Here is a 22,223-nt window from a genome sequence, read left to right as displayed (position 1 = left end):
TTCAAGACACCTTTATGCAAAAATAAACATTTGAGGAAAAATATTACACTGCAAAGTTAAAAGGTTAAATAAAGTAGCTTACCTGACGAGGTACATGTCAGACTGATGTTATCAACACTGATCTTGGGTAATGTAATTATCCATTACTGTATAGTTTAAAGCTTATTAAATAGCTCAAATGTTTTTCACTTTCTGGAAATCGGTACCAAGCACCTAAAGGAGCAGTCTAAATTGGATGATGAACAGACACTTATAAAATCAAAAACTTTCATTTTTGTTCATACAAAAAAATAACCAAAGTATCAGTTTTACTTTTTATAAAAAAAAGTAGAGCACCATTTTTTATTTTAATATCATTTACAAACATAAGACAAACAATTGTATCTTTGTTTTACATAAAAAAAATGCACAAAGTTATTCTGTGTAGACTCTGTTGCCTTGGCAAAACTGGAGGGCAAATAGAAAGACTGCGAAACAGCATTTCTTACAGCCATTTTTCTGGCAGGTACCTTACTGCACAAACAATAAACCTTTGCAACCAAAGTACCTTTACATTATTTCACAATTTTCAGACTTATTTCAGAATATTTACCTAGAGTGAGACACAGCCTTGCCCTGAAATACAAGCAATTTTAACAAAAGCTGAAACATTTTTTTTTAACTATTCCTCTGTGAAGCACATTGAGAGAAGCACTCAGAGCGGTACTAATAAATACTTATGCCATCAACACAAACAGTTAATGCTGGACCCTCACAGTACTCTTAGAAGTAGATGGTGCTTCAATAACTGGAGGGTGGTAAACACTAAAATCTTTGCTTAGCAGTCTCCTAACAGGGTCTCTCCATCACAAATACACACATGCCTAAATTACTGTTCAGGAGTAAAAGAAACAAACTGTCTTAAAATAAAGGAAACTTGGCTAAAATGTGTTAAATGGTGCTTCGTTATTCCATTGAAGTGGGTGGACTGAGAGGCTCAAACTCAAAGGAAAAAAAAAGCCACAAAGTCCAACAGAGGCCCATAATGCATCTCCATTAAACAATCACTCCAAGTCCTGTAGATTGATTGTGCTGCCAGTGAACTGTGAGTTGTCTGATCCGTTATCATCCTCAGTCATGGCAGAAGGCTCCTGATAAACAAATTTACAATGTTAAGAAATGCGGAAAACATTCAAACACTACTAAACTAAATGTCTGTAACTAAACTAACCTGTAAGATGTTGACGGGCAGATCGACTGTTAACTGAGAATGAGAACTCGAGGTCTGTGAGCTGAGCTGAAAAGCCAAGTCTCCGTCAGTGGCTGGGTCATCCTGCAATACACACAAAAGAAATCAGTACTCCATGCTGTCCCTACAGGACTTTTTCTAGATGGAACCAGGGACGGGAAGTTAATCAAATTTATTTGGCTAATAAAATTACTGTTTTAATTCAAGTTTTTTTTTTGTGATTTGGTAATGGGAGATTGTACAACTTTCCGTATAAATGGTGCCGGAGAGCATCTTAGTAGACAGACATTTGCTTCTGTCAGAAACCTGTTAAGGACTCTGGTGGCAGATATTTTCATATTTTACACTTTTTCTTATTTGAAATACAAGGAGGCTATATTTGCACCGTGTTTAAAATAAAAGGCTTCTGACTGTTAAATATAAGGGAAACAATATATTGCGTATCAGTTTAAATAGTGCGGTGTGTTTACAAAAAAAAGTTATGTATAACCAATAACAACAACAAAAATAAAATCGTGATGATCGTAAATCATCAATCACTCATATTTGAAGAATATCAAGATCTATATATCTATATATCTACAACCCCTGGCAAAAAGTATGGAATCACCAGTCTTGGATGAGCACTCCTTCAGACATTTCATTCTGTAAAACAAACTCTGATCAAAAACATGATACAATAATAAGGTCATTCCAAAGTGCAACTTTTTGGCTTTCAGGAACACTCAAAGAAATGAAGAAAAAACATTGTGGAAGTCAGTGAATGTTACTTTTATTGACCAACCACAGGGAAAAAAATATGGAATCACTCAATTCTGAGGAAAAAAGTATGGAATCATGAAAAACAGATAAACAAAAGATGATTCAAAATACATCACTAGTATTTAGTTGCACCACCTTTGGCTTTTATAACGGCTTTCAGTCTCTGAGGCATGGACTTGATGAGTGACAAACAGTATTCTGCATCAATTTGGTGCCAACTCTCTTTGATAGCAGTTGCCAGATCAGCTTTGCAGGTCGGAGCCTTCTTGTGGACCATTTTTTTCAATTTCCACCACAGGTTTTCAATTGGGTTGAGATCTGGACTATTTGCAGGCCATGACATCGACTGAATGTGTCTTTCTCCAAGGAATGCCTTCACTGTTTTTGCCCTATGGCACGATGCATTGTCATCTTGGAAAATTATTTCATTATCTCCAAACATCTGTTCAATTGAAGGGATGAGAAAACTGTCCAAAATGTCAATGTAAACTTGTGCATTGATAGAAGAATTAACCACAGTCATCTCCCCAGTGCCTTTGCCTGACATGCAGCCCCATATCATCAAGGACTGTGGAAATTTGGTTGTTTTCTTCAGGCAGGCCTCTTCATAAATCTCACTGGAACGGCACCAAACAAAAGTTCCAGCATCATCACCTTGTCCAATGCAGATTCTTGACTCATCACTGAAGATAACTTTCATCCAGTCATCCACAGTCCACGATTGCCTCTCCTTAGCCCACTGCAGTCTTGTTCTTTTATGTTTAGGTGTCAATGATGGTTTTCTTTTAGCTTTCCTGTATTGAAATCCCATTTCCTTTAGGCGATTTCTTACGGTTCGGTCACATACATTGGCTCCAGCTTCTTCCCATTTATGCTTCATCTGTTTAGTTGTACTTTTTTGGTTTTCAAGACAAATGGCCTTAAGTTGCTTGTCTTGACGCTTTGATGACTTTCTCGGTCTACCAGTACGCTTGGCTTTAACAACCATTCCATGCTGTTTGTATTTGGTCCATATCTTGGATACAGCTGACTGTGAACAGCCCACATCTTTAGCAACCATGCGTGAAGAGTTACCTTCTTCAAGAAGTTTCACAATCCTCTCTTTTGTTTCGAGAGACATTTCTCTTGTTGGAGCCATGGTTCTTGCCACTCTAATTCGTCCAGCAGCCCTCCAAGGTGTCATGACTGCAGGTGTTTTTAACTGCAGACTAACGAGCAGATCTAATCTGAGGCAGGTGTCCATTTAGGGAAAGGAAATTGACTGGGTGTGTCCTTATTTTCTACCTTCAATTTGAGTGATTCCATATTTTTTTCCTCAGAATTGAGTGATTCCATATTTTTTTCCCTGTGGTTGGTCAATAAAAGTAACATTCACTGACTTCCACAATGTTTTTTCTTCATTTCTTTGAGTGTTCCTGAAAGCCAACAAGTTGCACTTTGGAATGACCTTATTATTGTATCATGTTTTTGATCAGAGTTTGTTTTACAGAATGAAATGTCTGAAGTAGTGCTCATCCAAGACTGGTGATTCCATACTTTTTGCCAGGGGTTGTATATATATATATATATATATATATATATATATATATATATATATATATATATATATATATATTATTATTATTATTTTTTTTTTTTAGAAGTTGAACTCTGTTCTAAATTACCTGCAGGAGCTGAATCTGCACATACTGGGCTCCTGTGACCGGGTCTCGAATAGTGAGGCCCCCCGTGGTTGCTGCAGCTCCTTCTCCAAAACGGCCACTTGTGGAAGCCAACGCCCCTGCTGCACTGGAACCTTTGGCCCCCTTAGCCTTCCTCTGAGATGCCCCTGAAGTGCTTGCGTTTCCAGCAGGGCCTTTCTGTTTCCTTCTTTTTGCCAGCTGAATGGCTCTGTAGTCTGTGCGTGCAGAACCACTGCTCTCCTGCATTAAACATGAGTGAAGAAAAGAAGAAAAAAAAAAAAGAGCAGAGAATTAATGAAACTCTGCTCATACGCCTGAATACTTTAGTTTTTTATGGATTATGCACAACTTCCAATAACAATACTGGCATTACATCAATCAGCATTCTCAATAACTAAGTATCGGAACCAGGGTTCACATGTTTGCTACATTACAACTGGCTGGATAATCAGCCCTTATCCACCTCGCCAGTTGAGGTTGGTATGTGTGTGTCAGCAGTACTACTTTATATACTGAACTTATTTTAATAAAGGAGTAAATGTGTTGCTACAAAATGATACTTCCTTTCTTTGAATAACAGTCAGCTAATACAGTTTATTTGCTTGAAGGTGTTTTAAGAAATTTCTCAACTTTTCAAATGTGCAGTTATTCAACCACAAAATGCTTTTCTTTCAATCTTATTGTATCTAATTTGGGACACAGGACACTGCGATTACCAAAAATAATATATATATTTTAAAATTGCAAAAGCGATCATAATTAATCTAGTATCGGAAGGGGGGGGGGGGGTGATTGGTATTGGTGCATACCCAGGTCCTTCTCAACACAAAAATCGAATCAATTTTTTTTTTGTATAGCACTTTTTACAATTTCTGTAAAGCTGGCGACATTAATGTGTTAAAAAACGCTGCTCAAGAGTAACAACTTCCTCTTAGAAATATAGAAAAATACCACTTTCACAGCTTTAGAAATTCATTTAAGTGTACAGGGGTTGTATGAATACACCATTAGTAATACCTTGGATCTTCTACTCACCAGAAAGGAACAAGTGGTCACCGAAGGCAGCTCCGACTCTTTCTGTCCACCATAAGCTGCACTGTGGCTGGGAAACACAAACTGGCTCATTCCCTTGCTGTTCTCCGGCTGAGACAGAACCTCCACCCCACTAATTAAAGGCCCCACGGCCGCCTCACTGCCCCCCATATCTGCTTTTGGCTGGGGAGACAGCAGCTCTGGAACTGGGGGTCCTGCCAGAGCAGTGGAGGATGCGAGAGATGGGATAAGAGAAGAGGCGAGTGAGGGTGCTAGAGACGAAGACAGTGAGGAAGAAAGCGAGGGGGTAAGTGATGGGGTCAGGGAGGAAGAAGGGGACTCTGCTGTTAAAGCACTGGAGGAGCTCAGGGCTTGCAGCTGTTCTGCTGATGAGGTGCTCTGGATAGCCAGGGCAGTTAACGCTCCAATTGCCTCTGGGTTCACAGTCTGCACATCGTCCAAATGCAGAGTGGCCTGCTGCAGGACTCCTCCACCTGCTCCGGGTCCTAATCCAGCATCCAGCACATGTGCACCCATGTCTGCCCCCGCTGCCAAGATAAGAGGGTCCACGGTTTTTGCCCCTCCAAGAGAGGAGCTGACTGAAGTGGGATCTATGGTCAGGATACCAGCACCAACTAGAGACATGTCCATGGTAAAGGCTGGGCCTGAGGGGGCTGAGGGGCCACCAGATGCTGCGGGGGCCCCTGAGGGCACAGTAGAGAGAAGTGAGGAGAGGTCTAGACTGCTGAGCTCTGCTCCCACAGAGCCTGGGGTGGTAGCAGTCTGAGCAGCGCTGGTGAGCTCACAGCTAGGCGTCAGAGTGGCCGTACTCTCCAGCTGACTCAACACATCTGGAGGAAGAGATAAGACCACAGTGACTGAGTGATCTGAACATTTCACTCTTTTGAAAGGTAGAATATTACAGTTTACCAGCATAGAATTAATTTTAACCTAAAATTAATTACATGATGCTACAATTCTGCATGACATATACAGTAAATTACTTATGGCTACAGGAAACAAAAGTTTTCAGAAAAATAAACCCATGCAATGTTTTTGGTCCTGTTGTATTATAGCGCGAACTAACTTAATGCTGCAGTCCATAATATTATTTTTCTTTTAAACTGAAAGCAGTAGTAATCTAGGGTGGAGAGGGAACAAAATATTCTAATTAAATGGTACCTTTGTGCTTCGACAACCATCAAGTGGGGCAGATAACTTAATGTACTTTAGTAAACGTTATTTAATAACAACATGAAAAAAAAAGCCTTGACCCATGCCTGGGTGCATGTGTGTAGGTACCTGCACTAAGGTTGTGATGTTTAAGCATGTGGCTTTTTAGGCTGCTGCGGGATGAGAAGTGCTTGGTGCATCCAGCCACGGGACATCTGCTCCTCAGACACACCCCATCCTGCCGGTGTTTCTTGGAGTGAATGTAAAGGCTGCTACGTGCTGAGAACTTTGCATTACAACCTGTAGAAACAATATGCACAAATTGAAAAAAAATCCTCTCGTTGCAATAAATCACTTTGTACTAAGTAAAAAGACAAAATTTGGTATCTGGACAGCCAAATCATCATTTAACACATTTTTCCAGAGGCAATCATAACAACAAACTATAATGCCAACCTTCTACTCTGCACTCAAAAGGCTTTGTGCCCAGGTGGGTGATACTGTGGCCCTTCAAGTGCTCTGCACGTGTGAAGGACTTTCCACAGCCCTCCTCCGGGCACATAAACCGTCGATCGTCATCATGCTTCCTGGAAGATGGGAATGAACAAAGAAAGCATGAAACACAAAAACAGTAACACCAAGGGCTGTGCTTTTGTTTTGCCATGTTGTGTTTAGGATTATCGTGGTAGCTGTTTATTAATAAAGGATAAATAGTCCCAGGATTTATGGATTTAAATCATAATTAAACATGTTTATGCCAATTAAAATGAGTGCCTGGTTAAAAGTCTCCGCTTAAACACAAATACAATATTGAGGTCAGCCAAAATGATTGGAGTTCATTTATCATACAATAAGCCTGGTTGTGATGGTACCTTTTGTGTCGCAACAGCTTTGACATGCTAGTGAAAGTCCAACCACAAGACTCCCAGTCACAGACAAACGGCCTCTCACCTGCAGTGGAGATCAAGAGCACGAGAGAAAGGTTAGTGGACTGGCTAAAGGCTTCAGTCATGTATGATTAGACAATTAATGCAATACGTACCCGTGTGACTACGGAGGTGGATTTTAAGGCGGCAGGCCTTGTCATAACGCTTGTCACAGCCTGGATAGGTACATGTGAACTGACCAGTTTCCCTGAAATGAGTTCTGTTGTGGGAGAACAGGGCACTGAAGGTGATGAAGGCCTTCTCACATCCTGGGGAGCAGAACAAACATAGGCATTAACAAAAACAGTACAAATCTTTGAGGTGTAACCATTTTAAGATTAACCCCTTACATCATGGGTTCCTTATTCGGAGCATTAAATACAGGAACTACTGCAAACTATTGGGTAGCCAAACTTTGGGCTTAAATAAGGTATATAGAAACAAATCTTTATGGACAATATCAGAATGATAAGATCACTGAATTCTGAAAAAACTGAATGCTTGGGTAAAGTAACTCCTTGTGCTAATCCTGCTGACCTGGGAATTCACACTTGTGTGGCCGCTCAGGCTCGAAGTGTGTCCTCTGATGATTGGCGAGCCGTGTGGCACTGCGGAACCTCTCGCTGCAAATATCACACACAAAGGCGTCTTCCTGATCGTGCGCCTTAACATGGGCTTTAAGATTGTAGACAGTGGTAAAGCGGCGGCCACAGTTCTCCCACTCGCACTTGTACGGCCGAACCTTGTCGTGGGACTGCAGGTGGCGCTTTAGTTTGTATGAGGTGGTGAAGGACCAGCCACAGCCCTCCACTGTGCATTTAAAGGGCCGCTGGTCTTCTGTATGGAAAACGAGATGCATTTTAAGCTTCTGCCGGCTGCCGAACACATCGGAACATCCAGAGTGAGGACAGCGGTATGTTACTAAGGCTCCTTTCTTGGCCAAGCCTGGACCCCCGAGGCCCATGGGCTGCATCTCATCATCACATCCAGCATGTAGCCCTGAGGGAAACAAAAAAATTGACCAAATTTATTTTTTAAACTGTTATATATATGTTTGGAAAATGTACAAAATCTTTTCCTACAGAGCCCCTAAGGTTACATCAGGTAGAAACAAAATGAATGGCCACAACTTATCGAGGCTTGGAAACGAGATGATTAGATCATAAGGAAGACTTTATGGCCAAAACTTAATTATCTCGTTTACAGGCTTTAGTAAGTTGTGACTACATATTATTATTATTATGTTTTGTTACTTAGGGGCTATGTACTTTTCTACAATAAATATATCATATTTTGGATAAATGTTACCTCTGTACACCAGATGGGGACATGGAGGTTTAAATACCAATAACAATTTATGGAAAAATGCACCATAGCATAAGATTATAATTTATCCCTTTATGGCATGAACTATTAAGAGGGCTCTGGAGTCCCTGTGGATATATCAGATATCTATAAGTTGATATTTTGAATCTGATGTTTTGGGCAAGGAAACCCAAAAAATGCAGGACTGTTTTAGCTGCATAACGTGGTTCAAAAGGCAACAAATGAAAATACAAATATACACTGAAAATAAACATATACGTTTACATATCGTTGCACATTTACAATTATTTATGACCCACTTGTACTTCTCACAGTAAGGGGCGTGGATATGCCCTGTAATATTATTTTATAATTAAATAAACATAAATATCAACTAAAAAAGGAGGTACTGTATGGAATTGTGTGGTAAAACAATGATTATGCCATGAGAGTTAAGAGACCATAATTCCAAGACCATATTTACCGACAGTGGAATCTTTAGGACAGTGACCCAAGGCGCTGGCTTCCTCCACATCACACAAACCGGCTTCCTCCTGTTTGACCGAAGGGCAGCAGTCCAGTACCGACCCGGGCAGCTCTGGAAAGACGCACTGGTCATCCAGGGTCATCTCGGAGTCGCTGTTAGCCTGCCCGGCGCTGCGCTCCTCCCGATCAGCCCCGGCAGCGCTGCTGATCTTCCCTATAGACTTGGTTCCGCCGTCGTAGTTCAGCAGAACGAAGTCTTCGTGCTCCTTCATCCCAAGGTGCTCCTTCAGGCTCAGCATGCCGTCCTCCTTGTACGCGTAGCCCTCCGGAGGGGCGGCCAGGGTCAACACGCCGTTCTCGATGGTCAGGATGATGCTCTGGTTGTTGATCGTGATCGTGCCCGAGAAAGAGTCGTGTGCGTCGCCGTTCTCACCGGGTGTGAGCCGGGCATAGTCCGCCACGTACTGCGGGCTTTTCGCGTTACTGCTCCCAGCCACTCCGGCACTCCCTGGCTCTGGGGCCGGGGGGTTCTTACACTCCCCCTCGCTCAGTTCGCCCTGATCACCTGAACCTAAATTAGTAGCACAGCTCATCATGACCACATCGGGCAGTTTGTCGCTGATGTTAACGTTGCATTCCTCTTCAGAACCACCGGCTGACAGCGCCATGTCTTTGCTTTCGGCCTCGAACAGCCCGCGCTGACCCCCCGCTGCAGCAGAGCCGCTCGCCCCGGCTGCTAACGCTAGATCCGGGGGGGTGACGGCCTTTTCGTCCGCTTCTATGAACAAACCGTGCTGCCCGTACGCTGATTTAGAGGGCTCTAGCAGGGCTTTTCTTCCGTTTACTTTACACAGGCGCGTCCGTCGCTCTTTGTCGAGGCCGTTTTCGTCCGGAACGATGTTAAACACGACGTAAAATTCCTCACGGCCTTTCCCACCAGACGAGCCCGCCGTGCTAGCGCTAGAGCTGGGGGTGGCGCTAGCAGAGCTGCTGCTGCCGCCGCTACTGTTGTTGTTACTGCTGCTGCTACTGGAGGCAGTGGCTGTGAACGACGTAGACGTGGATAAGGAGGACGATAAAGAGACGATAGCGTTAGAGTTAACGTTAAATTTGCTTAAGCTGCCGTTCCTACAGCCCGTGTCCTCCCGCCGCTGCTGCAGCTGTAGTTGTTCCTCCTGCGGTCTCTGCTCTCCGTATCCGTCCTCCCCCTCGAAAAGAGGCAGCGCCATTTGCAGCACGCCGTCCTCCTCGCTCTCCTCTCCGCTGTACTTCAGCTCCACCTTCACGAAGTCAGCAGGGAGCTCCAAATCCCCGTACTCCCGTAGCTCGACCACTCCAGCCGCTCGGGGCGACGGCGGGTCGTCGCGCCCGTCCTGCTGGAGACACAGGCGCGGAAGGCCGACGCTGCCATTTTGCACCAGCGTACAAGGCGGAGAGCAGCCCGGCCGCCTGTTGTTGTTGCTGTCGCTGTCTCTCTGAAGCCCGCGCTGGGCCGGGCGGCCCCCGCTGCCATTCTCTTTCGAACCGAAGCTAGAAACGCAACTTCCCGTCGCCGTTCCCAGCGGAGGTGATCCTGACTTACGCGGGGCGCCATGTTGGTAGTGAGTGTTTTGGGCATCAGTAAGCCCCTGGATTTCCATCTTGGTGTCCCTGTAGCAGCGACACATAAAGTCCCGCCCTACTCTAATGGGTAATAAGACCCAACGGAGCCACTGCGCTACATACAGCGCTACACACAGCGCCTAGATTTCCTCCCACAGAAAACAGTGGGACCAGTTTTTTTAAACAAAAATGTTAAAATTTCCTCTGGGGTTCTACTGGCAAAAAAGATTTTAATTTTTTTAAAGGATGATAAAAATGAAAATTGCCGTGTAAGCTGCAAATGCAATTTATAGGCAAGCAGAATGGTTAGGAAAATTCACAAACTGGGAGGAAAACGCAAGACACCATTCGAGCCAAAAAATCCAATTTATTTTATATTTATATTTATTTACAAAGTCTGAAAACATTATTTTATAATAAGGTATTGTGTTTGTGTTTTCCGCCCAGTTTGTGAATTTTCCAAACCATTCTGTTTGCCCATAAATAGCATTTGCAGTTTACAATGGAAATACATTATGGTCATTTAACAGTTAAAGAATCAGAACAAACAATTAAAATATATATCTAATAAAATAATATCTGAAAAGAATTGAAATATTATATGACAAACGGTGTCCAATTAGAAACACTGGATCTTTTTTCTTGCATGAATGTTATAGATCTAAGGAAGTATGGGATACATAAAATAAAATTAAAATTAAAATAACAATCACCTATAATCTAAACACAATAAATGGACATTTTTAAAGAAAGCCTCACTGAATGTCAAAGGGAAATTATTTGGTTAATCATTTGTATGGTTAAATGTAAACCATGGAACATTTTTTTATATTGTTTGTAAGTAAAAATAAAACTTTCAAGTTTATAATGTGTATTATGTCTTTGGATATTGTGTTGAAATGTACGTTGTAATGTAAATATCAATAAAGTATAAATAAACCGGAACTGGGGCAGAACCAAGCCTGAAACTGAACCGAAATAAATAAAAACTGTTCCTACAGCAGAAGCACAATTTAAATTTAAACGACTCAGAGACACAATGTATTCTTACATTGAAGAGTATATTGTAGTTATCTAGCTAATAAACAAGCAAATTATGTTTGTCAAACCTGAAAAATGCTCGTCAATACCTATAATACTTATGTGGGCCACTAGATGGCGCTTTAAGACAACCTTCATTTTGCACACTAATAAACTGCAGTTGATATACAGTATATGATATAAATACATTATACATTGTAAACAGAGATGGGATAAATACACAACTCTAATACTTAAGTGAAATCACAAATATACAACTTAGAAAATACTTAACTATAAGCTGAAATATGATTTTCATTTTTTATTCAAGTAAAAATATGACAGGAACATGCTCCTAATTGCATTTGAGGTATATAAGTAACAGTATTATTAGGGGCTTGTCTTTTAAACATTCACTGAGTTTGAGTTGCACACAAATAAACTCCAAACATTGTAACAATTCAACTGCGTTAATTAAGTGTGACTGGTTCTGACATTATATATATAGACAAATAAATTTGGTATCAATATTCAGGAATGGATCCTGATTAATTGGCTCTGATTTATTTGTAGGTCTGTACATCTGTAACTAAAACATTCAAGTGATGTTTAAAATCAAACACCCTTAAAAAAATACTTTTATTTATATACATTAAGTGCATTTAGGAGCTTGTACGTTCTGTCATACATGTCCATGAATAAACAAATGCAAATCATACTTCAACATCTTCTTAAGTATTTTTTTTAACTGGTGTATTTATGACTTTGCTAAAGTATGAGATGTGGGTACTTGTCACTTTTGTTGTATAATGTGAAGTAATTTTTATATTTACGAAGGTGAAAGAAAGACCCAATCATCTGTAATTTATGAATGCACGACATTGGGTCTCTACATCAAGTTTTGTGCCGTCACTGACTGGTTTATCTCATTGTGAGGGGCACCTCATTATGTTTTATCCACTTGCATGAAAGTTCTTCATTAGAGGGGCACCTATCCGATCATGTTATGCCATCATGTTTACTCACCTGTAGGAGAACGCTATATAGCCCTGTATCCCATTTTCTCTATTGCAAAAGGCACCTTTAGGACACTGTCCTGTAGCAGTGGCATAGAAGGCTCTTCATAACGGCACCCATAGATGACACATTATCAACATTTCTTGCTATAAAGGCCATCTCATGATATATTTTGAGAAGGGGCATCCCAATGTGCACTTGGTAGGTTTTCTCTGCTGCAGTGCTGTTAGCCAATCAGAGGCGATATATTTGCATGTATGAATATTCATGAGCAAGAGCCAAAATCCTGTTTTTCTTCAGATACTTTTTTCATGGCATTTATTCATACTAGAGACCACAAATAGACATTTTAAAATGAATTTAATAATGTTGGAATGAGACCTTTAAGTACCTGAATTAATTTATTAGAAGAGCTGTCCGGTCTTTAATAGAATTAGTTTAATTAAACAAATGTTCTTGCTCAACAAAAATGAAACAGTACCCAAAATACACACAGTATGCAGCACATTTAGGCATCTAGACAGGAAAGATGATGAATGGTAGATTTGTATCTGGAAATGCTATTTACATAATCTCTTACCCAGACCAAAAGAAGACTCCACTGTTAGTATAAAGAGTCCAACAAACAGTTTAATTACTGAATATACGGCCAGTGTATGCTCTAGTCTTTATAAATCCAGAGTATAAAACAGTGAGATAAGGTGCAATAATGACAATAGTGGACGTACAAATAAACATTCAACTCTTTATGCTTTCTTTTGGATAATCGTGTTTTGTAGGGACACGTTTGGAACACTGAAAGATAGAACATGCTGAGTGACAAAAGAAGAAGAAGAAGAAGAGGAGGAGGAGGTGAAAAGGAGAAAAAGTGTACAGTATCACATTTGGGAATGCAGTTATGTGCAATGGCGAATTATATGCGCCGACAAGATTCACAAACCAAACAATAACTATTGTGTTATACATATTTGAACACACATTTAAACATCATGTCATGCAAAATGTAAAAATATTTGCAATACAAATGAAAATAATTACTCTGCATTTCTCTGCGTCAGCTATGCTCCATGCTAAAGCTATAGTTTTGCAAATGGAACGTCACAAACGTTTCATTTGTGATCCAAAATACCTATAGAAATATATTGTCTATCTGCAGCAAGCTACATTGTACTTTGTGCCGTATTCTACAATATTCTGCAGAAGCACAGAATATACTGTACACAACAAAAGTCATGGACAAAAATATACAGAAACAATCTACTGTCATAGAAAACCGACACAGTTGGCTAGCTATAAGATATAGAAACATTTGTGTCAGACTGAAAGACAACCAGCACTGAATGGTCCCCCATTGAGATCATGCAATATCATAAACTGTAACATGTAAAAGAGAACAGCTACAAAATCACAGACCCCTTTAGCAGGTTCAGCGCTAATACAGGTCCTTAAATAAATGGAGTTAATGAACTTTAACCCGAAACGCTGCTGGAGGTTTCCCGACTTGCTCACATTTAATTAGATATGAATTCTGAGAGAGGTAGAGAGAGAGACAAGAAGTAGAAGAAGAAGAAGCAGGGTGAGGGAGAGGACTACACTGAGAGGGACTCGGCCTTTCCAAAGAAGGGAGGAGGTGCTAATAGAGGACAGTGCCCTTTACCATATCACCCCCCTTCCTGCAAATGACACGGAAACACAGGAAACACTCTGGAGAGTCAATGAAAAACCCCAGTGTCACTCTGCCTAACCTTCAACCTCAACAAAACGCCATCAGCATCTAAAAACAGAGCATCCAACAGATTTGGGATAAAAAGTGTCAGCTGCAACTAGAACAGGAGTCTGTGTGATATTACCGTGGAGAAGGTGCGGAATAACTTTGCATTCATTTGCAAAGGAAAACAGGCGCATTCCCTCTCCCTCCAAATGACCATAATGGCCCTGTGCTACATTTTCAAGTGCCAATTGTGATGAAGTGGGTGCACCCCCCACATACGCACTCTCTCTCTCGCTCTTTCCCCACAAAAAAAGAAAACAAAGTATGAAGGTGCCCTTGTAATCTAGACTTGATGTGTGGCGGTTTCGCTACAATCGTCCTGTTATGTGATGCACGTTACGGTGGTCAGTTCTGACTCTAAACATGCAGGCTCTAAAAAACAGATGGGATCCTCCAGGGCCAGCACAAAAATACATTATTCAACCGGAAAAGCTTGTTAAAACTTTACAGGTTATGGTTGAAAGAATGAAAGGAGACAAAGGTCAAATTGTTAGACAGCTTCAGAGCAAGTGAGGGATAAGGATAAAGAGGGATGAAGAAAGAATAACAGTATGAGAAAGAAAAAAGAAACAGTGACAATGACTAGAAATGCTAAGACTATGTTCACACTGCCAGCCCAACTAAGATTTTTGGCTTATCTAGATTGTAGATTTTTGATATTTTGGAAAGCAAGAAACCATGCAAAATCCTATTTTTCAAACTCAATACAAACCATTTGTAGGTGGTTTGAAATGTTTTTCAGTCTGGACACTCTGGTCTCTCAAACTATATTTCAAATGGACTTTTTTGTCTCTAACAATGCGACAAACAACAACCTCATCAAATGGAGAGTGACAGAAGTGCGGGGGTCCAAAAAGATCACCAAACGTTAGTTATTGAAAGTGACCTACTTACCACAGCAATCCATGCAGATAACCCACACTGTTTGTGATGTACAGACTTGCAAATCCAATCTGATTCCTAGAGCAAATAAGAGGCCAGATCTAAACAGATCTGATTTGAAAAATGTATCTGACTTGTAGTCTGAACACAGTCTGAAAGTTTGGGTATGCTTATCATTACTGTCATTGACTTTTGACCTACATTTCTTTTTTGTTTTTATTTTGCATTAACAGAATTTGACTGGCACTCTTTTTGAGAATGAATTACATTTTAAGTCATGTTACATGAGTAGGTGACTCTTGCCCAGCCATTAAATCAAACCCAGTCTGCCACAGAAAAGGTTCTGGCAACACAGTGTCTCGCAAATGTGAAGCCACACCAAGTCTAGTGCCTCTGCTGGCTGATTGCAGTATAACACGCAGCTCAATCGATCCCCTAAGTGTTCCCCTCCACTAAAAGGTCTTCACATATTCAGTGTCTAATTCCAACAGTTTCTTCATTGGAAAAGACAATTGTTTACGACTGTTTTGTTCATAATATGAAGTATTTAAGTTGTAATCAGGCAATTAGCTATTTAATCATACTGTTATTGATCATGAGGGGTGGTGCTGTTGATCACATTAACAGACACTATTCAAATTCCCAGGAGTTTTTTTTTTTTTTAAGTCGAATGTCATTAGGTTTGCTGTTCTATTTGGACTTCAATCAGAGATCTAATCAAATTGATTTTCTGGTCTGGAAAGAGTCCAAATACAACCACGTATTAAACAAACATTATTTGTCTTCTTTTAATCATCCCCGGTGTGTGCTGACTCTCTAGGAGCAGTTTGGATGTAAAACTATACTGTAGTAGCTTTGGGTAATTTCAGCAGCAAACAGAGTAAACACAACTGAGCTTCGATTGAAATGTAAATGGTTTCATAGTAAAATACATCCACTGCACTTTTACTGTTAAAACTTTACACTTACTGGACAAACTGGGTCTGCAGTGACAAAAATCCACTTTGCTTAAACTCTGTTTATAGCACATTTCACTGAAGGCGGTCCGATATGTTTGGTCAGGGAGAAAAGTGCAGGCTTATTAAACTCTACATTGGTTACAATTTTGACAATATTCTGGCTTCATTTCTATGGAACAAAAGGGAATAGAACCTCAACTTTGTTTTTCAGTATGTAGTAATTACACCACAAGTATTTTATCATTTTTTTTAAACCACTCAATCATTAAATTTAACTTTTACATATGTGTTCATTACGAGTGTACCTATAGAAATGGCTCACTTTAAATAAATTAGTGGGTTACAGTTATGTTATTTGCAAGGACAGAGATGATATGCATACACCACTACTGTGGAGGTTTGAGAATATGATGGTAAGTCAAAGGAATAAAACTGTGCGGCAGAAGTCGGATAAGGTGGATTTTTTAAGGTTTGGGGAAAAATGGTTGTAGGATTCACAGCCTCCTTGTTTGTTCTCTTATCTCTTTCTCTTTTTTCACTCTTTAGAATTCATTAACAGTTATCTAACACTGCCATTGTCCATCAACAACCAATGAAAAATGAACTGATACATTCAGACATTTTAAAACATACTGCACATGACACACTTTGCCCAAACCCTCCTTAATAGTGAGCCAGAAGTCTCTCAAAGCTATGTTGTAGTCATACCATAAATGTTCTGTGTTGTGTGATGGTTGCACACCTACCATGGATTTTGTTGGAACTTTCTCAAAGAGACACCACAAGAGTTTCCATTGTTCATTCCACACACACATTATGCTTAATACGTTCATTTAGAAGGTCTTCAGAGAGTTCTTTGGTGGCAGATATGGTCCAGTAGGTGCTCACAAAGTTCTCTTGGACACTGTCCTGCTCTGGGTTCATGAAAACGGTTAATGGTTTATTTCTTATCGAGTTCTTGCCATTCCAGCAGACTGCTGCAGAGACCCGTGCATGCTCGGGTCACTGACGTGTGGGAGAGAAGATGAGCTCATCTGCCCTTTCACCCCAGCCACAAGCACTCATTCTCTTTTTCACTCTCTCTGTCTCTCACTATCTCTCTCTTTCTCTCTAACTCACTCTCTTTGTTCATCCCCCTGTTCTTCTCAACCTTCACTCTCTAGAACCTGTTTAAATCAATCCAGATGTTTCTTTTAACTTTTAATGGGAGCACAGCATCTACAGATGAAGGAACAATTTTTTTACAAGACGTTGTGAAGGCGTCTTGCTTGTTCCAAGGCATTTAGCAGCGCTAACATGTGGCCACCACATCTGCTTCCTTTCTTTTGGAGTGTTTGTGTGTCTTTTTCCCTCTTTTTAAAATAAACTGGACTTGGCGCAGATGTTGGTGAGGAAATTTAGTTTTTCTGAGTGAAATCTTATATAGGTGTTGTCTGCAGTCAAGAAGGATAACCCAATATATACTAGGTTGGCAGTCATTTGTATACATGCACGGTTAAAAGTCTCTAAAACTCCAGTCCTTCCCTCTCCTTATCCTCAAATGCGAGCGTTGAGAGGGGGCTTGTTGGGGGTGCCTGAGGCAGAGAGGGCTGGACGTGGCTCGATCCCTTTGCTCTTCATGAAAGACAGCAGCTGGTCAGGGATTTCCGCCAGAACGTCTTTAGCTAGTCGTGCCATGCTCAAGACCTGATTCCCAGAGCGGTCAATGTAGTCCCGGAATGGAACAAACTGGTGTTCGTGAAGCAAAGAGAGGATAAAAGAAAAATAGAAAGTGTTGCAGTTATATGAGGTTAAACTAAGGATAGTTAAAACCTGAAATAATACATTAAAGACCTTCTTTACCTGCACAATGTCTCTCTCAGCAAAACGCCCTCTAGAGGACACTCTGACATCATCACCATCCAACTCCTCCATGGCTGCAGAAAAACAGAAACATGACCTTAAAAACCTACAGCATTCTTATATCTATTTTTCTTCTCATTAAAATTCCTCTCCAACCTCCCATACATAGCAGCTGAATCATATGTTTGTAACGCAAGTGCTCAAAAGTTGAAGTGTGGAATAGTGCACTGCCTGAATTCTACAGTACTGAGACAAAAGCAGCTCTAACCTGTATCAGTAGAAAAGGGATGATGTGACCATAAACATTTAAATGTTCACTTATTATTGGATTAAACTCCTAATGGATTAACTTTTTGATGGATTAATTTACCAATGGTCTAACTTTAATAATTAATAAATTAATTTACTAATGGATTACCTTATCACTGGATAAATTTATCAATGGATTCATGTATTAATGGATTTACTTATCAATATATTAATTTATTAATGGATTAATATACTAATGGATTAACCTATTACTGGATTAATTTATCAATATATTCACATAATAATGGATTTACTTTCTAATGGATAAGTTTATCAATGGATTAGTTTATTAATGGATTAATTTACCAATGGATTCATTTATTAATCAATGCACATCAGTAGTTAAAATTAATATTTTACCACAGATAAACTCACTACTAAGTAAATATGACTGGAATTGAAAATTTCCACATATGGAAAAGTCAAAGTATAAGATGCCTGAGCTGATATAAAATAAGCAATTTATAAACTGTCATTAACCCTGTGAGTCATTCAATACTTGAGTCACCCAAACTGGGCAGAAAATAAACAAATTTAATTAATGGAATCTCCATCTGGATATCTAATTTTAGACTAGAGGACATTTTGTTCTCAGGGATTTCTCATCTAGAAACTTCTCAGGGATTGTCACGTGTGTGGAGGAGGGTATTTTTTTATTTTACCTAGTTTTTACCTATTAATCATACAGAATTTTGTATTTTACAAGCTTGTACAAAACGCCCTAAATAGAAAAACAAATCCATCTGAGAACACAAGCTTCAGTGGAAGAAATAACGCTAACAAAACATCTGACATGTTTGTACAAAGGCCTTAACATGGTCTGAATATTGAATATTGAATATTTCTGAAGTTTAATTGTTGTGGAGGTAGGTTTTGATTGAATATGCTGTAATTGAGAGACGGAGGGGAGCATCTGTTGGTGTTTATGTGTTTGTGTGTGTGTGTATTTGTGTGTGTGTGTGTAGGCTGGAGGCAGATGTCAGTTAGCTGAGCCTCTGGGGGAGGCACAGGCTTATGCACTGCTTCTCCGGGGTGCAGAGGACGCGTACGCTGCGCTCGGTGTATGTGTGTGTGCTAGAGACAGCATAGGTATCGATCCCAGAGATTCCAGTGTGTATGTAAATTGGTGTGGGTGCTGAAGGGGCATGGCAGGGGGTCGAGGGGTGTGTGACAGATGGCAGATGAGGACACAGAGACAGGGGGTACAGAGGGGGCAAGATGAGGAGAATGAGGGAGACAGGGAGAAGAAGAATAAAGGAGAGAAAATTAGAGTCGTGAAGCTGAGAATAACGAGACGACTGAGACATTGTGCACTGTGTGTATTTGCATTCTGAACACATTCCGGCGGTTTGAAGTGAAGTTTGAAATTAGGCAGATAAATTAAGCAGCTGTTGTGTCTTTCCTCAAACACATTTCTCTCAAGTTTTTTTTTTCCACAATTCTGTCTGCTAACTAGTACAAAATTAACATAATTTTCATGTGCATGAGCCCAGACACACAAGGTTCTGTTTGTTATATCAAATTAAAGCAGTTTCTGCTTAAAAAATTAATTCTATCATTGCTGGGTTAGAAAAACCCGGTATCTCCAAGATAGCCACTTATAGGTACCTTATAGGTGCCCTAGTTTGGAAAACGGTGTTTGTTTTGGCAGAGTTGAATAATAGGAGTTTGATACATGGAAGTGACAAACCATTAACCTCAAACAATGTTCTGGCTCCAAAACCTATTTACAATTGTATAGTCTGCCATCTTATCAACAAGCTTGTTATTGGTTGCACTTGATCCACAAAGGAGAAATTTAAGTGAAACCAAAATAAGGGTAAACCTAGTTTCCAACCATTTCTTTGTCAAGTGTAAATTGATTTTTAGTAGAGATAAAAAAATAACTCTTTTTTTTTATTGAAAAAATGTAAGATTATTTTTTAGGCTATATAACAGTCTTGATTTATTTTTCAAGTCTCTAGAATTTGTCTACACCCAGGAAATTAACAAAAGCTATCAGTTTGTTATAAGTTGGTCCGGACAAAACATTCTATTTATTGTGATACATATGATCACAGTCAAAATGCATCAGTAGAGGCAGATTTGTAAAAATTATAATTCAAATACTCTTCTATACTCAATACAGTGATTTTATTCTAAATGTACTGCAGTTAATCCAATTAAACATGTCTAATTACGCTCTCTGTTATTACATTTACAGTTCAGAACATTTCTTTAAGCACTGATGATATTCTCCATATGCTTAAGTCAGTATATTGTTGGTACAATAAATACAATACAATAAAATATCAACATATTGCCCAGCTCTATTTTAAAACTAAATACAACAGCTATGTTGTGAATATGGGAGAATACTGAAAAAAAAACAGTACCTTGCTAAAAATACAGTCCGACCATCTTAAGTACTGACCAACAAAGGGTAGGTTTTCATTTCATTTAACAGTCTAGAGGGTCTACAAGCATGATCAACCAGACCAAGCTAGCCCACCAGAATGACTGACATTAATCATGACGGAGCTGGTAGGCCAGTAATCACAAATATTTTCATCTAGATGACCAGCATTTTATTCATCTTGACCATCCAAGACCAAAGTAGCTCATCTAAAGCAGGAGCAGGATTTTCCAAGAGGGTTATGTTAGCCGATCAGGAGAAAGCTGCACTGCAGGAAAGCCAAAGGAACGTGTTGTAGTAAAGTAGTAAAGTTGGAACTGGTGCTAGGCTAAAAGCTAACTCAGCAGACTAGCTACAATCTCTTGCTACAGAGAACATAATAACATAATAATCAGTACATAACATAATAATCATTTTGATGCATATCTAATATGTACTGTTTCAGTTGTGTTTCAGATGGTTGTTATCTCTATATGGAATGAAAAAAAATCATGATAAAAAATATATGAATAATAGCTAAAACAGAAATAACTTGTATCTGTTTTATGAATCAGCTTTCCAGTGAGTTACTGCCTTACATCTACTTATGCACTCTGCATATTCAATGACAGATACTGGATTTATGATTGAGCAATCCCACAATCCCTCCTCATTAGGCAGGAATAGTCTTTTTGCTCCTCCTGACAGTAAGCAAATAATTCTGAATAGCGTTCGCATGTGTATAATGAAACCCGTCATCACTGCTCGTTATTATTCAGCTGCAGTTTTCAGAATACAGAGTATTGGAGTATACTTTGCTTTAGGCTGCACTGTATAACTCAGCTATAATAACAGAGAGGGGAGGACCAAGCCAGACTATAATGATTACCCAGGACACTGTTTGTGCAGGGCTGTGTGTGTGTAAGTGTGCAAATGCAATTGAGAGTGTTAAGGCTACTCAGTAGTCCTGGAATGGAGTGAACTGGTGGCCGAGAGAGAGACGTACAGCCAGAAAACGAGGCACAGCTGTGAGGTAACAGAGGGGTCAGTGGCTTAAAGATATACCATGCTTTAGGCTGCACTGCATAACTTAGCTTTAATAACTGAGATGGGAAAACACTGGCCGTAATGATTACCCAGGATACTTGACTGACACTCAATGACACTGTGCATTTGCAACCCTGCTCTGACCTTAGGACAAACAAGTCATCTCCCTTTCTCTCTCTAACTGACTCACACACACACACTCACACACACACACACACACACAAACTTACCATCAAATTCAGCAGGGCCTACACCCACAATGATGATGGACATGGGTAAAGCCGAGGCCTGAAGGAGAACACACACACAAACACACACACACACACAAATAACAATTACTGAGCTGAGCTAAGACAAGTATGAGCTGAGAATTTAAATACAATATCTGCATTGGCTTAATCATGTCTAATAAGGGAGCCTCCACGCAAGATCTTTACAAAATAAGCATTTTTTTTTTTGTAAAAAGCACTCATGCAGCCCTAGATCATGGCAGTCCCACCACCATGCTTGACATGCTTACAGTAATCCATGTCCTTTGTTGACATGTTTTCAGCAGACTGTTTGCAGGCTTTCTTGTGTACAGACCTCAGAAGAGGCTACCTTCTGGGGTGACAGCCATGCAGACCAATTTGATGTAGTTTGCAGCGTGTGGTCTGAGCACTGACAGGCTGACCCCCCACCTAGATTCATCATCAAATAATACTTGCACCCAGAAGAAAGTGTCAGAAAGAAAAGGAGAATGGCAGCGGCTCATCTTTAATGATGAGGCTCGCTGTTGTCTAGGTGGAGACGAGCATTAAAATGAA

General features: G+C 40.0%; 2 protein-coding genes across 2 annotated transcripts in view; both read right to left on the bottom strand.

The window, feature by feature from the left end:
• Positions 1-302: 302 nt before the first annotated feature.
• Positions 303-10,247, bottom strand: si:dkey-156n14.3 (zinc finger protein ZXDC). Its single transcript, XM_007253419.4, has 10 exons — positions 8,593-10,247; positions 7,341-7,802; positions 6,920-7,072; positions 6,750-6,828; positions 6,334-6,464; positions 6,007-6,177; positions 4,708-5,555; positions 3,655-3,912; positions 1,211-1,312; positions 303-1,130 (listed from the first exon to the last, which is right to left on the bottom strand). The coding sequence occupies exons 1-10, from the start codon at positions 10,232-10,234 to the stop codon at positions 1,044-1,046; spliced, it is 3,933 nt and encodes a 1,310-aa protein (XP_007253481.4). The 5' UTR covers positions 10,235-10,247; the 3' UTR covers positions 303-1,043.
• A 2,402-nt stretch (positions 10,248-12,649) lies between these two features.
• Positions 12,650-22,223, bottom strand: part of LOC103023398 (copine-9) — a 158,749-nt gene continuing 149,175 nt past the window's right edge. Inside the window, exons 19-21 of the mRNA XM_007253317.4 lie at positions 21,648-21,705; positions 17,688-17,761; positions 12,650-17,573 (exon numbers count right to left, since the gene is read on the bottom strand). Of these exons, the coding sequence (XP_007253379.2) occupies positions 17,382-17,573; positions 17,688-17,761; positions 21,648-21,705 (324 nt within the window). The 3' untranslated portion in view covers positions 12,650-17,381. The remainder of the gene's footprint in view (positions 17,574-17,687; positions 17,762-21,647; positions 21,706-22,223) is intronic.

The sequence above is a fragment of the Astyanax mexicanus genome, chromosome 5 (genome assembly GCF_023375975.1).
Source record: "Astyanax mexicanus isolate ESR-SI-001 chromosome 5, AstMex3_surface, whole genome shotgun sequence".
Taxonomy (NCBI): Eukaryota; Metazoa; Chordata; class Actinopteri; order Characiformes; family Acestrorhamphidae; genus Astyanax; species Astyanax mexicanus.
The sequence above is the reverse complement of the archived record's forward strand: the minus strand, read 5'-3'. Positions and strand labels throughout refer to the sequence as shown.

Bases quoted from the DNA above. Each gene is read 5' to 3' on its own strand.
- si:dkey-156n14.3 (XM_007253419.4), bottom strand. From the start codon at position 10,234: ATGGAAATCCAGGGGCTTACTGATGCCCAAAACACTCACTACCAACAT. The intron at 1,313-3,654 runs GTAATTTAGAAC...TGTGTATTGCAG, and splicing joins TGCAGATTCAGCTCCTGCAG to GATGACCCAGCCACTGACGG. The intron at 1,131-1,210 runs GTTAGTTTAGTT...TTTGTTTATCAG, and splicing joins TGCCCGTCAACATCTTACAG to GAGCCTTCTGCCATGACTGA.